General features: G+C 38.9%; 2 protein-coding genes across 2 annotated transcripts; both read right to left on the reverse strand.

Moving 5' to 3' along the window:
- Window positions 1–1,994: 1,994 nt before the first annotated feature.
- Window positions 1,995–10,867, reverse strand: tmem185 (transmembrane protein 185). Its single transcript, XM_072459104.1, has 7 exons — window positions 10,815–10,867; window positions 8,860–9,036; window positions 8,072–8,279; window positions 6,616–6,699; window positions 4,858–5,034; window positions 4,236–4,359; window positions 1,995–3,403 (listed from the first exon to the last, which is right to left on the reverse strand). The coding sequence occupies exons 1-7, from the start codon at window positions 10,850–10,852 to the stop codon at window positions 3,150–3,152; spliced, it is 1,062 nt and encodes a 353-aa protein (XP_072315205.1). The 5' UTR covers window positions 10,853–10,867; the 3' UTR covers window positions 1,995–3,149.
- Window positions 10,868–11,797: 930 nt separating this feature from the next.
- On the reverse strand, window positions 11,798–18,269 carry LOC140371754 (uncharacterized). The gene is made up of 6 exons (XM_072458961.1): window positions 18,165–18,269; window positions 15,586–15,975; window positions 14,708–14,833; window positions 14,516–14,628; window positions 13,678–13,799; window positions 11,798–13,227 (listed from the first exon to the last, which is right to left on the reverse strand). The coding sequence occupies exons 1-6, from the start codon at window positions 18,244–18,246 to the stop codon at window positions 13,206–13,208; spliced, it is 855 nt and encodes a 284-aa protein (XP_072315062.1). The 5' UTR covers window positions 18,247–18,269; the 3' UTR covers window positions 11,798–13,205.
- Window positions 18,270–20,594: the final 2,325 nt, after the last annotated feature.

A 20,594-nucleotide genomic window follows, 5' to 3' on the forward strand; every position in this document is an offset into this window, starting at 1 on the left:
AAACCGTTCATTTGAAAAGAAGTTGACGTTGTTTCCCGAATTCGAAATGTGGCGTAAAAACAACAAAACGTGTAAAAAAAGGCATTTTATTCTGCTAAATTAAGCTTTTTTTGGCTTTATACGCGTTTTAATGTTGTTTCCGAACAGTACACATACACAAAGAATTGTATTTGAATTGTTCGAGTACTTTTGCATATTGAAACTCTTAAAGCTCCTCTGTGTTTTTAAAGTATGTACATCTACACCAGACTGCAACTCATCTGATCACGTGAAGTCAAGATCCTTTCAATTTGGAAGCTAAGCAGCTGTGATTTTAGCCTCATTTGAGCTGCTTGGACTACAGTTTACAAGTGGGTGAGTGCGTTTGCGCCCTCTTCTGGCGACGGTGTCATAAACATGCTTTATCTACATTATGAGAAGTGAACAGGGGAAAAAAATCTTACATTTAGAGAATTTTAAACTTCTGGTGCAGTTTACTGACAAATATTAGAAAAAAATATGTTTTACACTTTTGTCAATATTATAAGTGTTAAAAAGGGTCAAAATAACACTTAAACTGAAATGAACAGATCTTGCTTCATTTTGTTGACTCTTCACAAAACGGACAAAGGGGATTTTGAATATTCAGTTTTTGATTAATCGAGATCTGGTGCCGTGAAAAAAAAAATTGGCCGTTTTTTTGTAGATAAACAAAAAAATCAAATCAAGCTTTGAATTAGATGAAAACAAATCCTTCAGTACGATGCATCAACATTTGAAAGAAAGTTACGTAAAATATTGTAGAGTTTGGTGTGTGTGTGTGAAAGTCTCATACAGTAAATCCACGGATGTGAGTGGGTTAAATGAAAAAATAAAACATTGAATAAAATTTAAAAAATAATAATTGAAATGCCAGGCTGAGAAATGTGCACTTCAGGTCAAGAATGTGTCGATAACTCTGATGTCAAAATCATTAGGTTCATCAACAATAGTTGTTATTCAGTTCACGAAATGAACTGGAAAATTAAAAAAAAAAAAACATAATTGTGGCAATTTTAGAAGCAAAATTAAGTTCATACTCTCAAAAATACATCTTAATGCAAACAACGTTTTTTTTTAAATTAATCTGGCCATTTTTGTCATGGCAACTTTTTTTTTGTCATTTGCAAAGTAAGAATTTCTTTTGTAAAACGTAACCAAAAACGATAAAGTCAAAATTAGATTTTCAACTCTTATATTTGATTGTTTGTGGGAAAAATGAATAGAAAGTTTACCTCCAGGATTATGGGGAATTTAGAGTGTTCATCGTCAGGAAATAACCCAAAAAATGTATTTAGTCACTTTCGCTCTCTAACAGCAACAATGTGTTAAGAAGTTGTTAAAAAGCCGCTATTGTGCCATTTTTTGGAGATAAATATAACAAAACGATAGATTTGTCGACGCAAACAAACTTCCATCTTTCCATCTTTATTCTACAGTGGTCCCTTAATAAGTCACTGATTATTTACAAAAGAAATACAAAAAAAAGACATTTATGGGTGAAAAACGGCAAAACAAAGTGCTCTTTATTCTCGGATCCACGTGGTCCCGTCCAGTCAGATAAAGCCCAGAATCCAGACGGAGTTTTTTTTTTTTTTTGCGTTGTTAAAAGTCGATCAAACGCAAAGTTGGAAGTTGGCAACACAGTGAAAAAGCGCCATTTGGTTCGTTCGGCCACAAGAGGGCAGTCCTTAGTCGTTCTTTCACCCATTTCAGTCCAGTTTCTTCTGCCGATGGATCAGGAAAAGAAACGTGTTCATTTCTGGCGGTTCAATTCAAAAGGTGAAGACGAGTGTGAACGCGCCGAAAACCAGCGACGTTTTTACCACTCTGACCCGGGAGCGCGCACACGGCGGGTTTGGGTGTTTTTCTATGATTTAGCTTTATTTATTGTATTTTTACACCAGTCAAGCAGCAGTTTGTGAAGAAAAGCTAAAAAAAAAAAAAAAAACTGTTCTAAAACATTGATGACTAAAGTAGACTGGTTCCACCCACAAAACTGTTAAAAAAAACAATGTTTTTAAAAAAAAAGTTTAAAAAAATTCTGCGCAAAGAGTAAGTTTTTTTGCCTGGTGTTTTTCGCCTTCCTAAAAGCTAAACATCATTTGTTATGGAAAAGATTCTACCATTTTTATCGACAAACGTTAGCTAAACGCTAGCCAAAACCTGCTCCGCTTATGACAATTCCACGTAAACTCATAAATGTAGCAACTTTTAGTCAAAGAGCTTAGATTTTAAAGATAAATTGACAAATCTGCTGATGTTTGTCAAGTTGAAGTCAAGCAAACATTTTTTACCCCGATTTTTGAGAGCGTTTTTCGACTAGGCAAGATTTTTCGCAAGATCTTACACATCGTATCTTAAATTGAGTCACATTTAATGACATTTTTATTGGACGCCGGGGGAATCTCCAGATGACTGAGCTGGAGAATTAACCGCTTGGGCACATTTTTACAGAACCCCTGAGGCACAAGAATAAAAATAAAAAACAAACTCTGAACAAATGCGTATGAACTCCTATTTTTTTTCTAAAGTGTTTCCCCTCTGGTTTGAGCTTGCATGTCAGATAAAAACATGTTCTTTTCTTCCCCTTCCAGTTTGAGAACGTAAAAAAAGAAAAAAGTGCACTTATCGCCACCCACTGTAGTTGTACGTCTTTGTCCTCGTGTTTTACGCTGTTAATGCCCAACTGGGAAAAAATATATACTTTTTTTAAACCTCAGTCAGGCATTAAAAAAATAAATAAAAATCAGACAAAAAAATTGAGAAAAAATGAATAAATGGAGAAAACTCTTTTTGCTGTTTTCCCCCATCAGGCTCTTCTTCATTTTAGATGTATTGACACAATCAAACTGGAGATAGAACATTATGCATTTGTTTTTTTTGTCACCCGCAAGCTCAAACCAGAAAGAAAAAAACATTGAACTTAGAAAAAATATTGTTATTTATGTGCGTTTTGTTTTTTTTACCGTTGGCATCGCCAGGCTTCCGTAGCTTTTGATTTAAAGGGGAAAACGGTTCATTAGAAAAAAATAGAATATGTTTTCTTTCTCTCTTGAAATAATAATCCGTTTTCCTTTTGAATTGAACCACTAAAACAAACACACATCTTTTACGTTCCGATGCGGTTCTTAGTCGGGGAGATCGATGCAGAGCTTTGGCGGCGGGACGAAGTATTTCCCGGGGCTTTGCGTGATGACGACGCCCGTCTTTTTGTGGAACATGGGCGCGATTTTGGGCGCGGCGTCCCTGGACGGCGGCTGGTCGTCGGGCGCCTCGGGGTCGTGGCCGCGCTGGAGGTCGTACGACACGTTCCCGTACTCGCGCAGGAAGGGGAGGAGCTCCAGGAGGAAGTGGCAGAAGTCCTTCCTGATGCCAAACCACCCTGAGGAGAGAGAGGGGGAGGGGAGAAAGAAACAAAAACACGATTAACGTTGTAATTGGGCAAGAAAAAGTACCATATTTTCTGGACCATAAGTTACACCTTTTTTCATAGGCCGGGGTGCGACTTTTACTCAAGAGCGTCTTATATGTGATATTATTCGTTATTTTCACAACCTCAAGAGGGCGCTCTAGGCTCTAAGCGACGCAGAAGAAGAATCTGCACTTCCTCTTCCTCTGGAGTTTGTGGAGTTGTTTAGAAGTGACACAGAGGAAGAAGAATTCAATGGATTTAGTGATTTGGGGTAAAACTGATGCTTTGCTAAACTTGTTAGCATGTTCTTTATGCTATAGTTATCTGAATAACTGTTCATATGTTACGTTAACATAGCAGACACTTACCACAGTTCTGTCTGTGCCTCATGTAGCTGAAGGTGTTAGCGTTAGCATACGTACATCTATTCACCATGTTCTCTCATCTGTTATTATTTTAAACTGCATTTCAAGATGAAATGTCTGTTCTTGGTCTTAGATTTTATCAAATAATTTCCCTAAAAAATGCGACTTATACTCCAGAGTTTTTTCTTCTCTATTATGCATTTTGCCTGGTGCGACTTATACTCCGGAAAATACGGTAATCATCTATCATTTTCTCAATTATTATTAAGACAAAACTGTGCAGGGCGAAGACGACTTGGGGCAAATGTTTCAACAGAACAGTAAATATCTGTCCAATAAAATGTCGTTTAAGAAGAAATAGTGCAGGAGTGAGTGTAACCGTGTCAGGTTATAGGGGAGGGGCCTGTGGAGGCGGGCTCTGTGGAGGCGGTACTCACAGTGGTTCCCTCCCTTTTGTCCGAAGGTGGTTGCCATCAGCGTGAGCAGCGAGAGCCACAGGGGCACGAACACACACACATAACTCAGACTGTTGTGTCCGTCCAGTTTGTGAACCAGCAGGATCTGAACACAGGACAAGTACATGCAAAAACATACAAGACTATTAGAAACCTAATCTGGACTAAAACAAGCCAATTTCACATTTTTGTCCCATTGTTGTCTCTTTCTGCCTAATTTTTTTAAATCTTTTTGTCATTTTTATTTTACCTTTTAGACCCATTTTGCCCAATTTTTGTCTTATTTTTGTCCATTTTGTTGCCATTGTTGTCTCTGTGTCCCATTTTTGTCAAATTTTCTGTACTTTTTGTCCCATTGTTGTCCTATTTTGCCCCCCCCCCCCCCCCCCCCCCATTTTTGACCAATTTTGTTGTCCCATTGTCTCCTTGTCCTATTTGTCAGTTTTGTCAAGGTGAATTAATTGGACACAGCAGCTCAAACATCACAGTTCCACAAAAAAAAAATACTAATCTAAATTATTAAAAGTGACAAAAACTGGAAAATGAGTATATTTTAGTAGATTTGAATAAGTGGAATATTTGAGCCCCGGGAGCAGCTCTTTACCTCGAAGGTGAGCAGGGGCACGACGATGGTCATCCAGCTGATCGCCATGGTGATGTGGGTGCGGCGCTGCTCGGCGATGATGTCGATGGAGCGCAGGAAGAGCACGGACCAGATGATGTAGTACAAGACGACCAGGCACAGGAACGACATGAGGATCCACAGAGGCACGCACACCACCTGAACGCACACACACTATTACGGTTTGTTACAGCGTAAAACATATACTTTGAAGACGTACAACTACAGAAGACGTACAAGTACAGGAGACGTACAACTACAGGAGACGTACAACTACAGGAGACGTACAACTACAGAAGACGTACAAGTACAGGAGACGTACAACTACAGGAGACGTACAACTACAGGAGACGTACAACTACAGGAGACGTACAACTACAGGAGACGTACAAGTACAGGAGACGTACAACTACAGGAGACGTACAACTACAGGAGACGTACAACTACAGGAGACGTACAACTACAGGAGACGTACAACTACAGGAGACGTACAACTACAGGAGACGTACAACTACAGGAGACGTACAACTACAGGAGACGTACAACTACAGGAGACGTACAACTACAGGGGACGTACAACTACAGAGGACGTACAACTACAGGAGACGTACAACTACAGGAGACGTACAACTACAGGAGACGTACAACTACAGGAGACGTACAACTACAGAGGACGTACAACTACAGGAGACGTACAACTACAGGAGACGTACAACTACAGGAGACGTACAACTACAGGAGACGTACAACTACAGGAGACGTACAAGTACAGGAGACGTACAACTACAGGAGACGTGCAACTACAGGAGACGTACAACTACAGGAGACGTACAACTACAGGAGACGTACAACTACAGGAGACGTACAACTACAGGAGACGTACAACTACAGGAGACGTACAACTACAGGAGACGTACAACTACAGGAGACGTACAACTACAGAGGACGTACAACTACAGGAGACGTACAACTACAGGAGACGTACAACTACAGGAGACGTACAACTACAGGAGACGTACAAGTACAGGAGACGTACAACTACAGGAGACGTGCAACTACAGGAGACGTACAACTACAGGAGACGTACAACTACAGGAGACGTACAAGTACAGGAGACGTACAACTACAGGAGACGTGCAACTACAGGAGACGTACAACTACAGGAGACGTACAACTACAGGAGACGTACAACTACAGAAGACGTACAACTACAGTGGGTGGCGATAAGTGCACCTTTTCAGTTGCCCACAATGCCCCGCTGAGCCTCGCCCACCTTGGCATATTTAACCCCGTGACAGACGAACACAGTTAAATTAATAACTGCTTAACTAAATTAGCAGAAATAATGTAATTAATGGAATAATCAATATGCAAAATAAAAGACAAACAATTATAATAAATACATAATAATTACAATAATATAATTAAAAATAACACCCAAAAAAAAAATCATGAATACAAATAATTTAAAAAATCTATACTCAAAATTATAATTATATATATTTAAAATATAATAGTTTTTTTTAAAGGCAGTGGCTACAGAGCCGCGGCGCGGTCAAATGGCAGTTTCGGCCGCACGCCGCGGCTCTGTAGACACTCCCTTTTTTTAAATGGCTCCAACAATGGTGATCGCATCTTATCGTGACAAAGCGCATCATCATTTTCCCAGCATTGACGCATGTTTGGTGAAACATGGAGTGTCATTACAGGTTTTATTGATAAAAGTGCGTTGGTGCTCACCAGCCAGGGCCAGTTAATGATTCTGTCGAGCCTCAGAGCGATGAAGATGAACTGGAGGATGTTCACGGAGCACAGAACCTCCAGCTGAAAACAGAAGAGATCAATCATGGAATCAACAAGAAATAAGCCGCAATGCAAAGCTAATAGACTGTAACGTTTACTGCATTAGTGCATTTTAAAAGAACCATGTGGAAGCAACAATCCAGGTTTTTCATCTGCTTTTGGGATTTTTATTTAGTTTTATTTCAATTGAATGTTTTTTGGTTTTATTAAAATAATGATTAAACCACTGGCATTCTTCTTCTATCATGATTCAAACTCATTGCCCGATTTGATAGCGTTTTACACATATTGGGACAAAAATCTCCTTTACTCTTAATTAATATAACGTTTTCCTGATAAATACTTCGTCAAAGTGATATAAATTATGAACTTAAACTGTTGAATAACATTAGAAAACATACGAGAGGAGTAAAGTCTGACCGAAGATGTAAAATGGCCAACTTTGACAATATAGATAATTGTCAAGACTTTGCCAAGTCTGCATTTAAAGCGCCCCCTACAGGTCGGACGACACATGGAACTAAAACGCTGTTAAGATAAATATATTTAGAATTTTGCTAAATAAAAAAAACAAAAAATTGTATCAGAATAGCAATTTTTTTAGGTTTACAATTTCACTTCCTGTTTGTAATTGATGACATCACAGTAGGAAATTACCCAGAAAACACTGGGCAAAAACTCCTCTAATGTCACATAATTATATATAAGCATAAGAAAATAAAAGTTATAAGAGCGACTTTATTTAGTTGAATTAATGTTTAGAACGTCAAAAAGTTGTTTCTTTGACTGGAATGAGTGTTCCTGGTGTGATGTCACTTCCTGTAATAATTTTCTGCAGATTTTTCAAAGTTTTTTCCACAAATACCTACTTGATTGGTGTAAAACTATAATGTATATGTACAACGGGTATAACTACACTAAATAAAGTCAAAATTAGAAAATCGTAAAAACATGTCATACGTCACTTAAAGGTGGTATGGACAATTTTTTCAGCAAATTTTTTATCATATTTCCTCGTGGCGTGGTTAAATCATTTGTCCTGCCATGTATCAATCATAAAACGCACCTACCGCTCACCTGCAGCCGCGTCAGGCTCGTCCCCACGTTTCCGCGTGCCTAAGTGCATGGATCTATCATAATATAGTTCCCTCAGTGTACGGGGCAAAATGAAGACGGAGAAAGACAGTTCGAGCTGACGCAGAAGTGGACAGAAATCTACGGGAGACGAGCAATGCGCTCCGTTGCGCTAATAAACAAACGCACGTGTGTGTTGTATCAGTCCGCACGGGGGAGTGGCATTTGCACTTCCGCCTGCGTTCTCAAATCGCTGAAAAATCGTCCATACCGCCTTTAAACGGGTCACGTGGAGGAGAAAAAAAGGCAGCGCCCTCACCTCTAACGAGCGGTCGTGCCTGAAGCCCCAGACGCACGCCGCCACGGACACGGGCGACACGAAGAACAGCGGCATGAAGACCAGCAGCCAGAAGTAATTGCCGCGCGCCACCCGGTCGCACACCAGCACCTCGAACATCAGCAGCAGGACGTGGAGCCCCACTGCGATCAGCATGGCCTTGAACTCCACGCACGTCTCGCCCTCCGCCCTGGGGGCACAACCACGGACAGTTATCAATTATCAAGAGCAATTTAGAGACGTCAAACGGCCTTTTCCCAGCACACATCACCCTCTCTCTGTTCTGAGTCGTCTGAAAATAACCATACCCACGTCCACCTCTGCACTCCATCCATTACACGGCATCAATAAATGGTTAGAGTGGAAATATTATGCATTATTATGGCTTTTAAACATGCTTTTGCTTAGAAATATGTTTAAAAGTAGAAATATTATGCATTATTATGGCTTTTAAACATGCTTTTGCTTAGAAATATGTTTAAAAGTAGAAATATTATGCATTATTATGGCTCAAACATGCTTTTGCTTAGAAATATGTTTAAAAGTAGAAATATTATGCATTATTATGGCTTTAACTGGCTTTTAAACTTAACTTCAGATATAAAACTTTACGCATGCCATTCTGGATTAATGCCAGGCACCAACAGAAGTGACTATACAATACAACTTTATACGGTACCCTCCAAAAACAAATGATCTAAAATTGTATCCCACTCTACACAATTCACATCAAAAACATGTTATTGTATATACCAGAACAGTCGTAGTACCTGTACTGGGGGTTGTGCGCCCACACGCCGGTCCCCACGGACGCGCCGATGATCACCATGAGCTTCCAGAGCCAGATGGGCGCGAACACGGCCCAGTAACTCCACTGAATGAGCCCGTCCAGTCTCAGCGCCAGCAGCACCGAGAACAGCAGCAGGCAGCAGTAGATCAAGAACTTACTGCAGGAAACGCATTTAAAAAAAAACACTTATTGTACGTACTAGAAAAAGCTTCAGTTGTAGTCATCTGGACTCAGTTAGAAAAAATAGACGTTTCGACTCTCATCCAAGAGTCATTGTCAATAAAAGAATTTAGGTCGAGAACTCAGATATTTATACTATTCAGTGGTAAGTCCAGCCCATTGGGAGGAGCCTTCCTGAAGAGGAAAGAGTTGTTTGTTACAACAGAAACTTACCCTCTTGGTATCTACCGAGCCTATTCAACCCTTTAATGGGCTGTTAGTCTCTCCTTTGTCTTTGTGAGACCCTGGCTCACCCTGAGGACCTGATCAACATCTAAATGTCCTGGTCCTCTACCTCTCCAGGGGTTCAGGAGCCCATTGTACACTACAGGAAGATTGAACCTTAGACCTCCGTTTCTGTTCAAAGAAGGTTTTTCTTTTTTAACAAAAATAGCTTCCTTAACTCCTCTTTCAAACCATCTTTTCTCCCTGCTTAAAACCTTCACCTCACCGTCTTCAATCTTCCTGTAGTGTACACGCTACTATGGAACACGCCTGGACAAATGAGGGATTACACCGACTTATTGTACGTACGTTTTAAAATCTTATGCTTCTATTCCTCCTGCCGTTCTTGAACTGTGCGTTGCAACTGGAATTTCCCCATAGTGGGACGAATAAAGATTGTTATTCTTAGTTTTCCCGCATGAGGAAAAAATATTTATATCTTAGTGACAAGTCATAATCATGGGGCTGCATTTATCCAACCACAACACTTAATTATGCAGAATAATAACAGACATTTTACGTAACCCTGCAACAATTAATCTGAATAACTGTGACAAGTCGCTGTGTATTTTGTACTTTATTTGTTGTATTTTATTGTGAAACTGTATGTATATCACCTGGCTTATAAGGTAAAATGTACTGTATATATATATAGAGCTTATATTTGATCTAATATTGTGCAGTTTTACATCCGACCCTGGTCTATATATTCATCTCTGATTCAACTTTTTGTTTCTCTCCTCTTCCACTATTAACAGAATCTTATTTGGGTCGTCGTGATCGTTATCTGGACTAAACCAATTCCAAAACATTATTAAATCAAAAAATATTAAATTGCCTCCGAGTTCCCTTGACAACACACGTTATTCATAAATACTATCGGACATCTAGAAACTTTTGGTCACAATATTTGAACCTTTAAACGTCTCAATTTACAATAGAATAACCGTTTGACCACTAAAATAATAATCATTAGTTGTGCTCTACTTTGACCAGTTACTGAACCCTACTGAAATATAAGAGGATGCTAAACCAAATATTAAAATATGAATAAACACTGGTGGACGTATTACAAAAAATAAACTTGAGAAAAAGATGATTAACCTCAGCATTAACCTTACAGAAATGTCAAGCTGATATTGAGAATAATAAACACATTTTACTTGTGACATCAGTTTAAATCCAGATGCTTTAAATGACATAAACCCCACAGAAGACAACAAGAAATGGAGAAACTTGTAATTTGTTGATAATAATACAAATTCTAGGCCTACAAGTTACAGTTGTAGCATTAGGAGCTTAGCACGGCCACCTTTAAACACTTTTATAATTATCTTTAACGCAATTAATTCACTCTTACAAACCTAAAACGTGTACAAGTACTGTGCGTTGTGTATTCTGTTTGCTAGCGTCGATGTATTTGTAGCCAAAACATTAAAACTACAGCGTGAAACGGATCCGGCTGCGAAGCTAGCACGCGGCTAACGTTACCTCGGGTTGAAGTCCTGGAAAAGTCCACGTAAATTCATGATGACACGACAGATTCTATCCCATGGACATGAGCTGAGCGGGTTTAGCCTCTGGCGTGAACGCAACGTGCCGCTTGTGAAGGTTTGTCCCGCTGTGGCTCCTGGTTTAGCGGCGGTTTCATCGCGGAGCCGCTGGTGCTAAAAGGTGCTAATGCTAACCAGTTTGTTTTGCTTCAGACGGACGCCGGAAGTGACGAAAGGACCAGGCGGAAATGAAAAAGAAGGAAATACAGACGCTAAAATAATATTACCCAGGTGTTGTTTTAAAATAGTATTGATGACGTTAAAGTTTATTAAAGTATAGCATAAAGAATAAAAAGTAGTTATTTTAAATGTTTATTTCTTTATTGTTAACGACTACTACCTACAGAGCCCCGCAAGTGACATTAGCAAAATATTTTCACGTACATTTTTTTTTCTTTTTTTAAATTATCACGTTCCCACGAGATAATTTTGAACGTTATAATTAAAAACAATAAAAATAAAAATGGTAAAAAATAAAAATTAACCTCTTGTAGGCACTAACTTTTCTGGTAACTGGGTCTATATTTTTATCGTTCGTCTGCATAGAGAGGTTATTGCTTTGCCTGAAATGTTTAAACACTGGCATTAAACTTCATTGTTTAGCATTTATTTATTGAAAAACAAAAACACATACATTCTTATTGTGAGTGGGCTTGCCTCATCACAGATCAGACCAGTAACTTGGCCGGTTGGTGTCTATGGCAACAAAGATGATAGCTGGCATATTATGGAATATTCCAGGCAACTAGAGTTGACTAGATTGATCCTTTACTACTAATCTGAGTAAATGAAGAATCCGTCGTGACATTATCACAGCAAACGTTTTTTAATTGTTTAAAAAAAAAAAGACAGACAACAATGTGAAATGTCATTCACTTTAATAATGAAGGTGTAATAAATAAACTCTACATTCAGGTCAGAATCAGGTTTATTGCAATTTTCAATAAACAGGAAGTTGCTTTAGATTCGGTGAAACATGAGGTCAACTTGAACTTAAGAATCACATTTTTTAAAATGTCACTTTTGATGTGACAATTTTTTTAAATGTGACCAATTTTTGATGTGTCACAAACAGTTGACACAATTTCTGTATGAACCAAATATTCATATAACGTTAAATGTTGACAAGCTTGTTTGTTTATCCAAAACTGTAAGAAAGTATTAAAAAAAAAAAAAAGGTAGCTTATAAACAAAGGTAAATACTTTAACTTTCACATTCAAACAAACACTTCCTTCAATGAGCAGAGCGCATAAGGCACCACAGAGAACATCTTTAAGTGAACTTAAACAGCTGACTTTGTTTTTAGAAATTAAAACGGCTTCAATTTATTTTACCCTGGTACAAGGTATATTTCTGTTTGTTCTGCTCTAGAAAATTTAAAGTATGACAAAAACATCACACAAAACTACACATAGTAATACATTTAACAGCAGCAACTCAACCAGTTTGGCACAACATCGAAAAGTAAATAAACTTCAAATATTTCACCAGAGGCTTGGAATATCCACAAGAGCCTTATGTTGTGCAAATTTTTATCCTCGAGTCTTTTTTTTCACTTAGGGACAAAAAGCAGTAAACAAAAACAAAAACATATACCCGCTGGTGCACTGCACACAAGAGCAGGGGCGCTCACACTTCAACATGTGAGCCACTTATAAAAAGGACCAAGTCAAAAATATATAACAAGAAAAATAAAACATTTAATAAATATATTGAGAATTATTTCTACTATGTATGATGTACCCTGCACACCACATGAGCTCAGTACCTGACTTTACTCTGACTAATACTGAAGGAAATGCTGACGGCCAGCCTCGACACACTCCCAAATGTTCAGTCATGGTGCACTTTGACTTGATGATCTTCATGTGGACTTTCCCTTCACGTTGGGGGGACTTGTGGGGGTATTTTTCCTCATGGGGGGGTGAAGGTGACTCGCGGGTAAAGGATGACTCGCGGGTAAAGGGTGACTCGCGGGTAAAGGGTGACTCGCGGGTAAAGGGTGACTCGCGGGTAAAGGGTGACTCGCGGGTAAAGGGTGACTCGCAGGTGAAAAAGTCTGATGTGGTCAAGTGGCGGGACGGATGACAGGCTACATTAAATGTCATGTGATCCACCCGCAGTACTTTTGAGAGCGACTGGTAGTTCGTGATCCACGTGTTGCGCACCCCTGCACTAGAGCGATCTGTCAAACGCTCAAACTTAACTGTGAAACTAAAACCCTCATATGCTCTATATTTATATCCAGCCCCTAAAGTTGTACGAACAGATTATTTTAAAATGTAGCTTCTTGGACCTTGTTCTTTACTGAAGAAAGTCCAAATGACATCACCCGGGTGGTATTTCCGACCTGCAAAGAAACCAAAAGAAATTAGAGCAAAAAGTTTAAATTATAGGTCATTGTTTGTTTTTACAGCACACTTTATTTGATCATGTTTCTATTACTATTATTACTATTCATCGTTTTATTTCCTTGGTCATTTTTGTTCGACAAAACATTCTGATCTTGATCACTGTAAATAAAAAAAATTCCACTCAATTGTGGCTTGCCTGATACGAGAAAGATGCAATATTGAATAACTATGTTTAATATTGCAATATCATATAGTGATACATTTAAGCTCAGAAAAAAGAAAAAAATTGGAATGTACTTTTTCCGATTAATCTGTCAAAACAAATCTTAACCGAGACAAGACAAACACGGTTAAGATTATGAATCTTAATTTGACGTTCATTAAATTTGAATAAAAAATGGCAGCAGTTGTATTTGTGATGACGTAAATGAGACAAAATGGCCGACCTTTGCACGCCGTCTGTGGAACATTCGGGGATCAGAAGCTTCACTTCCTCCAAATGTTTGACCGGTTCCGCCCCTCGGTCCGCCCCTCGATCCTCCTTCTCAGACTGAGGTGGCACTTTATCCTGGAACAACAATACGACAAATTTTCCAGTCACACACACGACTGCAGCAGCTTTTATTAGAACGACAACTCAGTTATTCGATCACAAAAGGCTTAAGAATCACATAAAATTACTACATTTACAAAAAGTGATTCAGACGTCACCGATAAGAGACTTTGACTTAAAGCAGCGCGATGTGTCACAATTTCCTCACATTGATTCATCACAATTTTTGCTTATTATTACTTCATGTCTCTCTGGCTTTTCCTGCGCTAAGAACTGACTTTGGGCTCCATCTACTGGCAGCAGAGGGAATTACATAGGAGAGAGATAAACAGATGCTAGCTTTCATTCTACATGCTAATGCAGCCAAGCAGTGTGTGCAGGAGATATTTACGGATTTAAAAAACCAGCGCGTAAGATCTGAGCCGTGTCATAGGTAAGATATGACATCACAGATCGGGGAAATGGGAGTGTTTTTGATGCTCGGAGGGGAGAGGATTTTTTAAAAGAAGATTCACCGAACTAGCATGGGTGAAGCTAAATGCCACTTCAGGTATGTTTATTATAAAGTTGTTCCCTCATCAAATAGTTAAATGCTCCAAACGACAATTTAGCATAATATGTGTCCTTTAACTGGTGAAACAGATGTGATACTTTTCAATTCGTTAACAAATAACAGCAACTAAATGACTAAAACAGGACTGCTTAAAAAGTGACAACAATCAAACACTTACAGATTTACTTTGTAGCGTTTTCCAGATGCATTTTGATTTTATGTTTTTGATAACAACAACAACAAGAACGCCGACACAAAAAATCCCGAAGGAGACGATCGTTGGTGTAAAAACTAAAAAGGAAAAGAAAACAAAAATATATAAATATACATTTCATAATGAAACACCTCACGGTCTGTACTTCACACTTACGTCTTGTGAAGGTCGAATTGGACTGATCCTCCTTCTCTCCAGGACCCGCCTCCTTCTCCTCCTCCTTCTCTTTCCCTTTTTCTCCAGGATCCAGACCCGAGTCGGTGTTCAGAGTCACAGATTCAACTAAAACCAGAGGAACAAAAAAACATTTTTCATTTGTCATGGATACGTAATGGTCGGCAGATCCAAACTCCAATATGTGATATTATTTGTTATTTCCACACTGACAACCACAAGAGGGCGCTCTAGGCTCTAAGCGACGCAGAAGAAGAATCTGCACTTCCTCTTCCTCTGAGTTTGTGGAGTTGTTTAGAAGTGACACAGAGGAAGAAGAATTCAGTGGATTTAGTGATTTGGGGTAAAACTGATGCTTTGCTAAACTTGTTAGCATGTTCTTTATGCTATAGTTATCTGAATAACTGTTCATATGTTACGTTAACATACCAGACACTTACCACAGTTCTGTCTGTGCCTCATGTAGCTGAAGGTGTTGGTGTTAGCGTTAGCATACGTCATGTAGCTGAAGGTGTTAGCGTTAGCATACGTCATGTAGCTGAAGGTGTTAGCGTTAGCATACGTACATCTATTCACCATGTTCTCACATCTGTTATTTTAAATGTCTGTTCTTGGTCCTGGATTTTATCAAATACATTTCCCCCAAAAATTCACTTCTACTCCAGTGAGACTTATGTTTTTTTCTTCTCTATTATGCATTTTTTGGCTGGTGCGACTTATACTCTGGAAAATACGGTAGTCATAAAAAAGCACCACTACTGTCTTTTATAGAGTCTGTTTAGTCCAGATAATGATCATGTGACTGAGTAAATATAATTATAGACGACTTTCCACGATTAGTTGATCAAATGAACACTCACGGACGACGAGCGTGACGTCGGCCTTCTCCAGGCCGCGCTCCGTGCGCAGGTTGGGGAGGAAACACCTGTAGGTGCCGCTGTCGGACGGTCGGACCCTCCGGATCTGGAGCGAGGCGTTCCCCGCCGCGAGCCGCTCCGGGAACAGCAGCGTGCGGTCCACGAACTCCGGGATCTTCATGTCCTGGTCGTCGCGGCGCTCCCTGTACAGGTGCACGAACGGCACCGTGTTGAGGTGGTCCGACGGGTCCGGCTTCAGCTCTGTGCGGGACCACTCCACCGTCAGGGGGCCCAGGTCCACGGGCGGCTCGCAGCGGCACGGCAGGGTGACGTCATCGCCCGCCGACACCACCACCGGGCGAGAGGCGGTCAACACGCGAGTCTGAGCGCCAACTGTGAGAGCAGAGGAAGCACAAATGAAGCCGTGAGTTTGAATCCCGACTCTGACAATTTACTGCATGTCCTCCTTGCTCTCATCCCCATTGCTCACTCATCTGTCCTGATAATAAAACCTACGGGCCAAAACATCTTAAAAATAAAATACAAATGAAACAGTGGGGGAAGCAGGAATAGTCAATCACAATTTGAATGTTTGCGATAAACAATTTATAGCAATGGAACAGAAATCAGCATCGAGCAGGGCTGAACGATTTTTCTCAATATTACGATTTAAATGTGCACATTTTTAAATTTTGTATAGTATCCTCCTCTCAGGCTGTATGCTTTAGGCTGTATGCTTTAGGCTGTATGCTTTAGGCTGTATGCTTTAGGCTGTATGCTTTAGGCTGTATGCTTTAGGCTGTATGCTTTAGGCTGTATGCTTTAGGCTGTATGCTTTAGGCTGTATGCTTTAGGCTGTATGCTTTAGGCTGTATGCTTTAGGCTGTATGCTTTAGGCTGTATGCTTTAGGCTGTATGCTTTAGGCTGTATGCTTTAGGCTGTATGCTTTAGGCTGTATGCTTTAGGCTGTATGCTTTAGGCTGTATGCTTTAGGCTGTATGCTTTAGGCTGTATGCTTTAGGCTGTATGCTTTAGGCTGTATGCTTTAGGCTGTATGCTTTAGGCTGTATGCTTTAGGCTGTATGCTTTAGGCTGTATGCTTTAGGCTGTATGCTTTAGGCTGTATGCTTTAGGCTGTATGCTTTAGGCTGTATGCTTTAGGCTGTATGCTTTAGGCTGTATGCTTTAGGCTGTATGCTTTAGGCTGTATGCTTTAGGCTGTATGCTTTAGGCTGTATGCTTTAGGCTGTATGCTTTAGGCTGTATGCTTTAGGCTGTATGCTTTAGGCTGTATGCTTTAGGCTGTATGCTTTAGGCTGTATGCTTTAGGCTGTATGCTTTAGGCTGTATGCTTTAGGCTGTATGCTTTAGGCTGTATGCTTTAGGCTGTATGCTTTAGGCTGTATGCTTTAGGCTGTATGCTTTAGGCTGTATGCTTTAGGCTGTATGCTTTAGGCTGTATGCTTTAGGCTGTATGCTTTAGGCTGTATGCTTTAGGCTGTATGCTTTAGGCTGTATGCTTTAGGCTGTATGCTTTAGGCTGTATGCTTTAGGCTGTATGCTTTAGGCTGTATGCTTTAGGCTGTATGCTTTAGGCTGTATGCTTTAGGCTGTATGCTTTCTGCCACAACTGTCACAATAACTTACGTTGATGTGTGATATATGGTTACAGACAATATCACAATAAAGGACCATTATGACACTGCTTTATACCATTGTATAAGCCACAAACTGTATTCTATTTCAAATGAACCAAATTGTAAAAATAAAAATAATTGTGCTGTAATAAATCTGTTAAACACTTGAGCAGTTCATTAGTATCATGACGTATACAGGCCTATTCATTATTCAGCGCTTTACAGCTGATAATATAGTAACAAAAATATATATAACGAGTGTAAAGGATAGATAAATATTGAGTGAAAAATACATTTTAAAAAAACAGCTCGGGGAAGTAGGAAAACATCTAACAGGAAAAACAGAAATAGAAATAAAAAACCCCAGGGGAAAGATTAAGTTTTATTTCCTGCCAGAAAAAAACATGCAAATCTAAAAGTCACAAGTCAGTCATAAAGATAATAAGATTTGAATGAGTTGGAGGATGAACAACACGTGTTCCCTCATGAACAGTCTCTGCTACATTCAATTCAATTTATGTTTGTTGCCTCTGAGGGCGACAGCGAAAAAATAATACATTATGTTTGTCAAAACGTGTTGGATGTGGCTGGTCAGATTTATAACATTTATATCATTTTATCCCAATAAAACGTCACACGATCACATTTCATATGTTTTGTATCTGTTCAAGGTCTTGTTTCAATAATGTCATAAAGTCACACATTAACTTCATTACAGAACTACATTATGTCCTTAAGTGAGGACTTTACAAAAACACTTAAGGACATAATATAATCAATAAAAGCGCTGGATTGAAGTTGAATTAGATTCAAGTTTGAGCGGTCGTTGCTATGGGAAACACTCAACGAGCAACAAGCTTGTTTTTTTCATAATAAACAACATTTAACTCAAACGTACGATCTAAAGTGAGTAAGTTAGATGAATAAAGAGTAAAGGCTCTTACCTCTGAGCGGAGAGTTCAGGCTCAGACAGAAGAGCCACACGCAGAGGAGCACGTGTCCTGACATGACCACGTGTCCTGACATGAGCACGTGCTCTGAGTGAATGAGAGTGAGGAAGTACAGGCCAAGTGCTGCTATTTATACAGTGAGCTTACGTCGCTACGTGATGACGTCGCTACGTGACGACGTTAGGGAAAACTGTGGCACGTGGATCTATTTTAGTATCGCTGATTGTTTTGGAATGTTTAACGATGCGACGTAAATAGTTTCCAAGGAAACCAGTTCTTATTGTAATGGATGTAAATAAACAGAATAACGATCAATATTGTGTTTACATTAACTGCATAAAATATATTACAATTACATATCAAAAACATTTGATATGTAATGGAAATGGTGAGAAAATGATTCAATTTGTTTCATAACGACAGGGGGAAAACGGGATACTGATGATGAAAATGTACTTTTATGAATATAGAATTTGCTAAATATAAGAATTAAATTAATTGCCATTTTCTTACAATAATCCACTTTTGTGTCATGGAAACCAAAAATTATATGTTCAAATTTTAATCTAAAGTTGGGTTCAATGTGACGTTTTAAATGTATTTAGTGTTGTAAAATAAAGAACATTTAATCCTCCATTTTCATAAGAGTTCATTATAACAGATTTCCTTAGATAATGGATACAATTTTTCCAGACAAAATTAAACAACATTTGGTCCATGGATTAAAGTGTCTGATTGACATATACATCGATAATGCAGAGTAAGTGAGTCGAGAAATACCCTCTGCCTTTGATGTAACACTCTTTAATCTCAAGTCTCGTTGGAGCCAAAGATTAAGACGTTTTCTGGCCTTTTCAATTAATGGATTGAAGTTCGATGAACTTCTCTCCATTTCATTTTTGAAATAATTATACCCAAAAACATAATATTGTCTTGAACAGGAACGTCACAGATGGATCCTAAAGTACAGTTTGTGACGAGGAGCAGCTCACATTTTCTAACATTGAGGAAAAGCCCTGAAACATTAGAAAAAGCCTTCACAAGGTTTAAAGCAGAAGAAAAGAGTAGTATCATCAGCTAATTGACCAATTAAAATGTCTTGTTTCTCTGTCAAAAACGGTTATACCTTTAAGTTGGAGCACAGATACAGTCTGTGAGGGTTTGGGGCTGACAAGAATAAATGGCAAAATTGGGAAACCCTGCTGAATTCCTCTATTGATATTAACTCAAGGAGAAGTACAATTTTGTAGCTTTACTGAACAATTTGCATTATTGTATAGCAATTTTATTGCATATAATTCTTTTACTTTGTTATAGTGTAAACAACTGAAGAGAGTTAATAAAAGAAATATATATTAACTTCACTGTTAAGTATTTATGTGTCACTAGGAAACGAACAGGAGCTCGAAAATGTTGACCTAAAAATAAAATACAATTCTGGCCTAACAACATTGTTGTCATGGCAAAGGTGTGTTCATGAGTGACACCAACACCACAAAGGTGTGTTCAGTCCAACTACGTCATGGTCACATGGGTCAGAGGCACGTCACCAGTCATGCGCAGAAGAATAAAGAATAATTAAGGTAAGATAAGATAAGCCTTTATTTGTCCCAGAATGGGGAAATTCCAGTTTTGCAGCAAAGTAGGTACAGAAGTTAAATAATAAAATAAAAACAAAACTTGTAAAAAATTATCGTAGAAAATCTTATAAAAAACAAACACATATTCTTAATAATAATAATAGTAACACTCTTATTTACAGCTGTTATATGGACAGAGAATATTTCACCAGGATGATTGACCTTATGTCACAGTATTGCACATGATTATGTCAGTATTGCATATGATTATTAAGATGAATGTCACATGTTCAGGGCTAACAGTGATTGTAATAATGATAGATAAATACATTAAAATGTCTTTCATTTATTCTGTCTGTGTTTTAAAGACTGTTATATTGAGTTTTTAGTCATTGACGCCGAGTCTTGACACTAGAGGGCGGTGTTTAACATCTTTAAATGTCATTCTAAACTCGACAGGAGCCAGTGAAGAGACTCCAGCACCGGTGTGATGTGCTCTCTTCTTTTAGTTCCTGTTAGTAATCTTGCTGCTGCATTTTGAACCAGTTGAAAGCTTTTTATGGAGCTTTTAGGACACGCTGCGAGCAGGGAGTTAGTCTAATCTAGTCGTTACAAATGCATGGAGACGTTTTTCAGCATCACTTTTAGGGCGGATTCTTCTGATTTTATCTATGTTGCGCAAATGGAAATATGCTTCTTTTACAGGCCTGATTTATATGAGCTTTAAACGAGAGCTCCTGGTTAAATAAGACTGAGGTTTCTTACAGTAGAACTGGAGGCTACACTGACATTGTCCAGTGTATCAGCTCAGATAAAGCGTCTCGTACATGTTTAGGACCAGCAC

The sequence above is a fragment of the Eucyclogobius newberryi genome, unplaced genomic scaffold (assembly GCF_026437365.1).
Source record: "Eucyclogobius newberryi isolate DKJ021-1_F unplaced genomic scaffold, fEucNew1.0.hap1 SCAF_22, whole genome shotgun sequence".
Taxonomy (NCBI): Eukaryota; Metazoa; Chordata; class Actinopteri; order Gobiiformes; family Gobiidae; genus Eucyclogobius; species Eucyclogobius newberryi.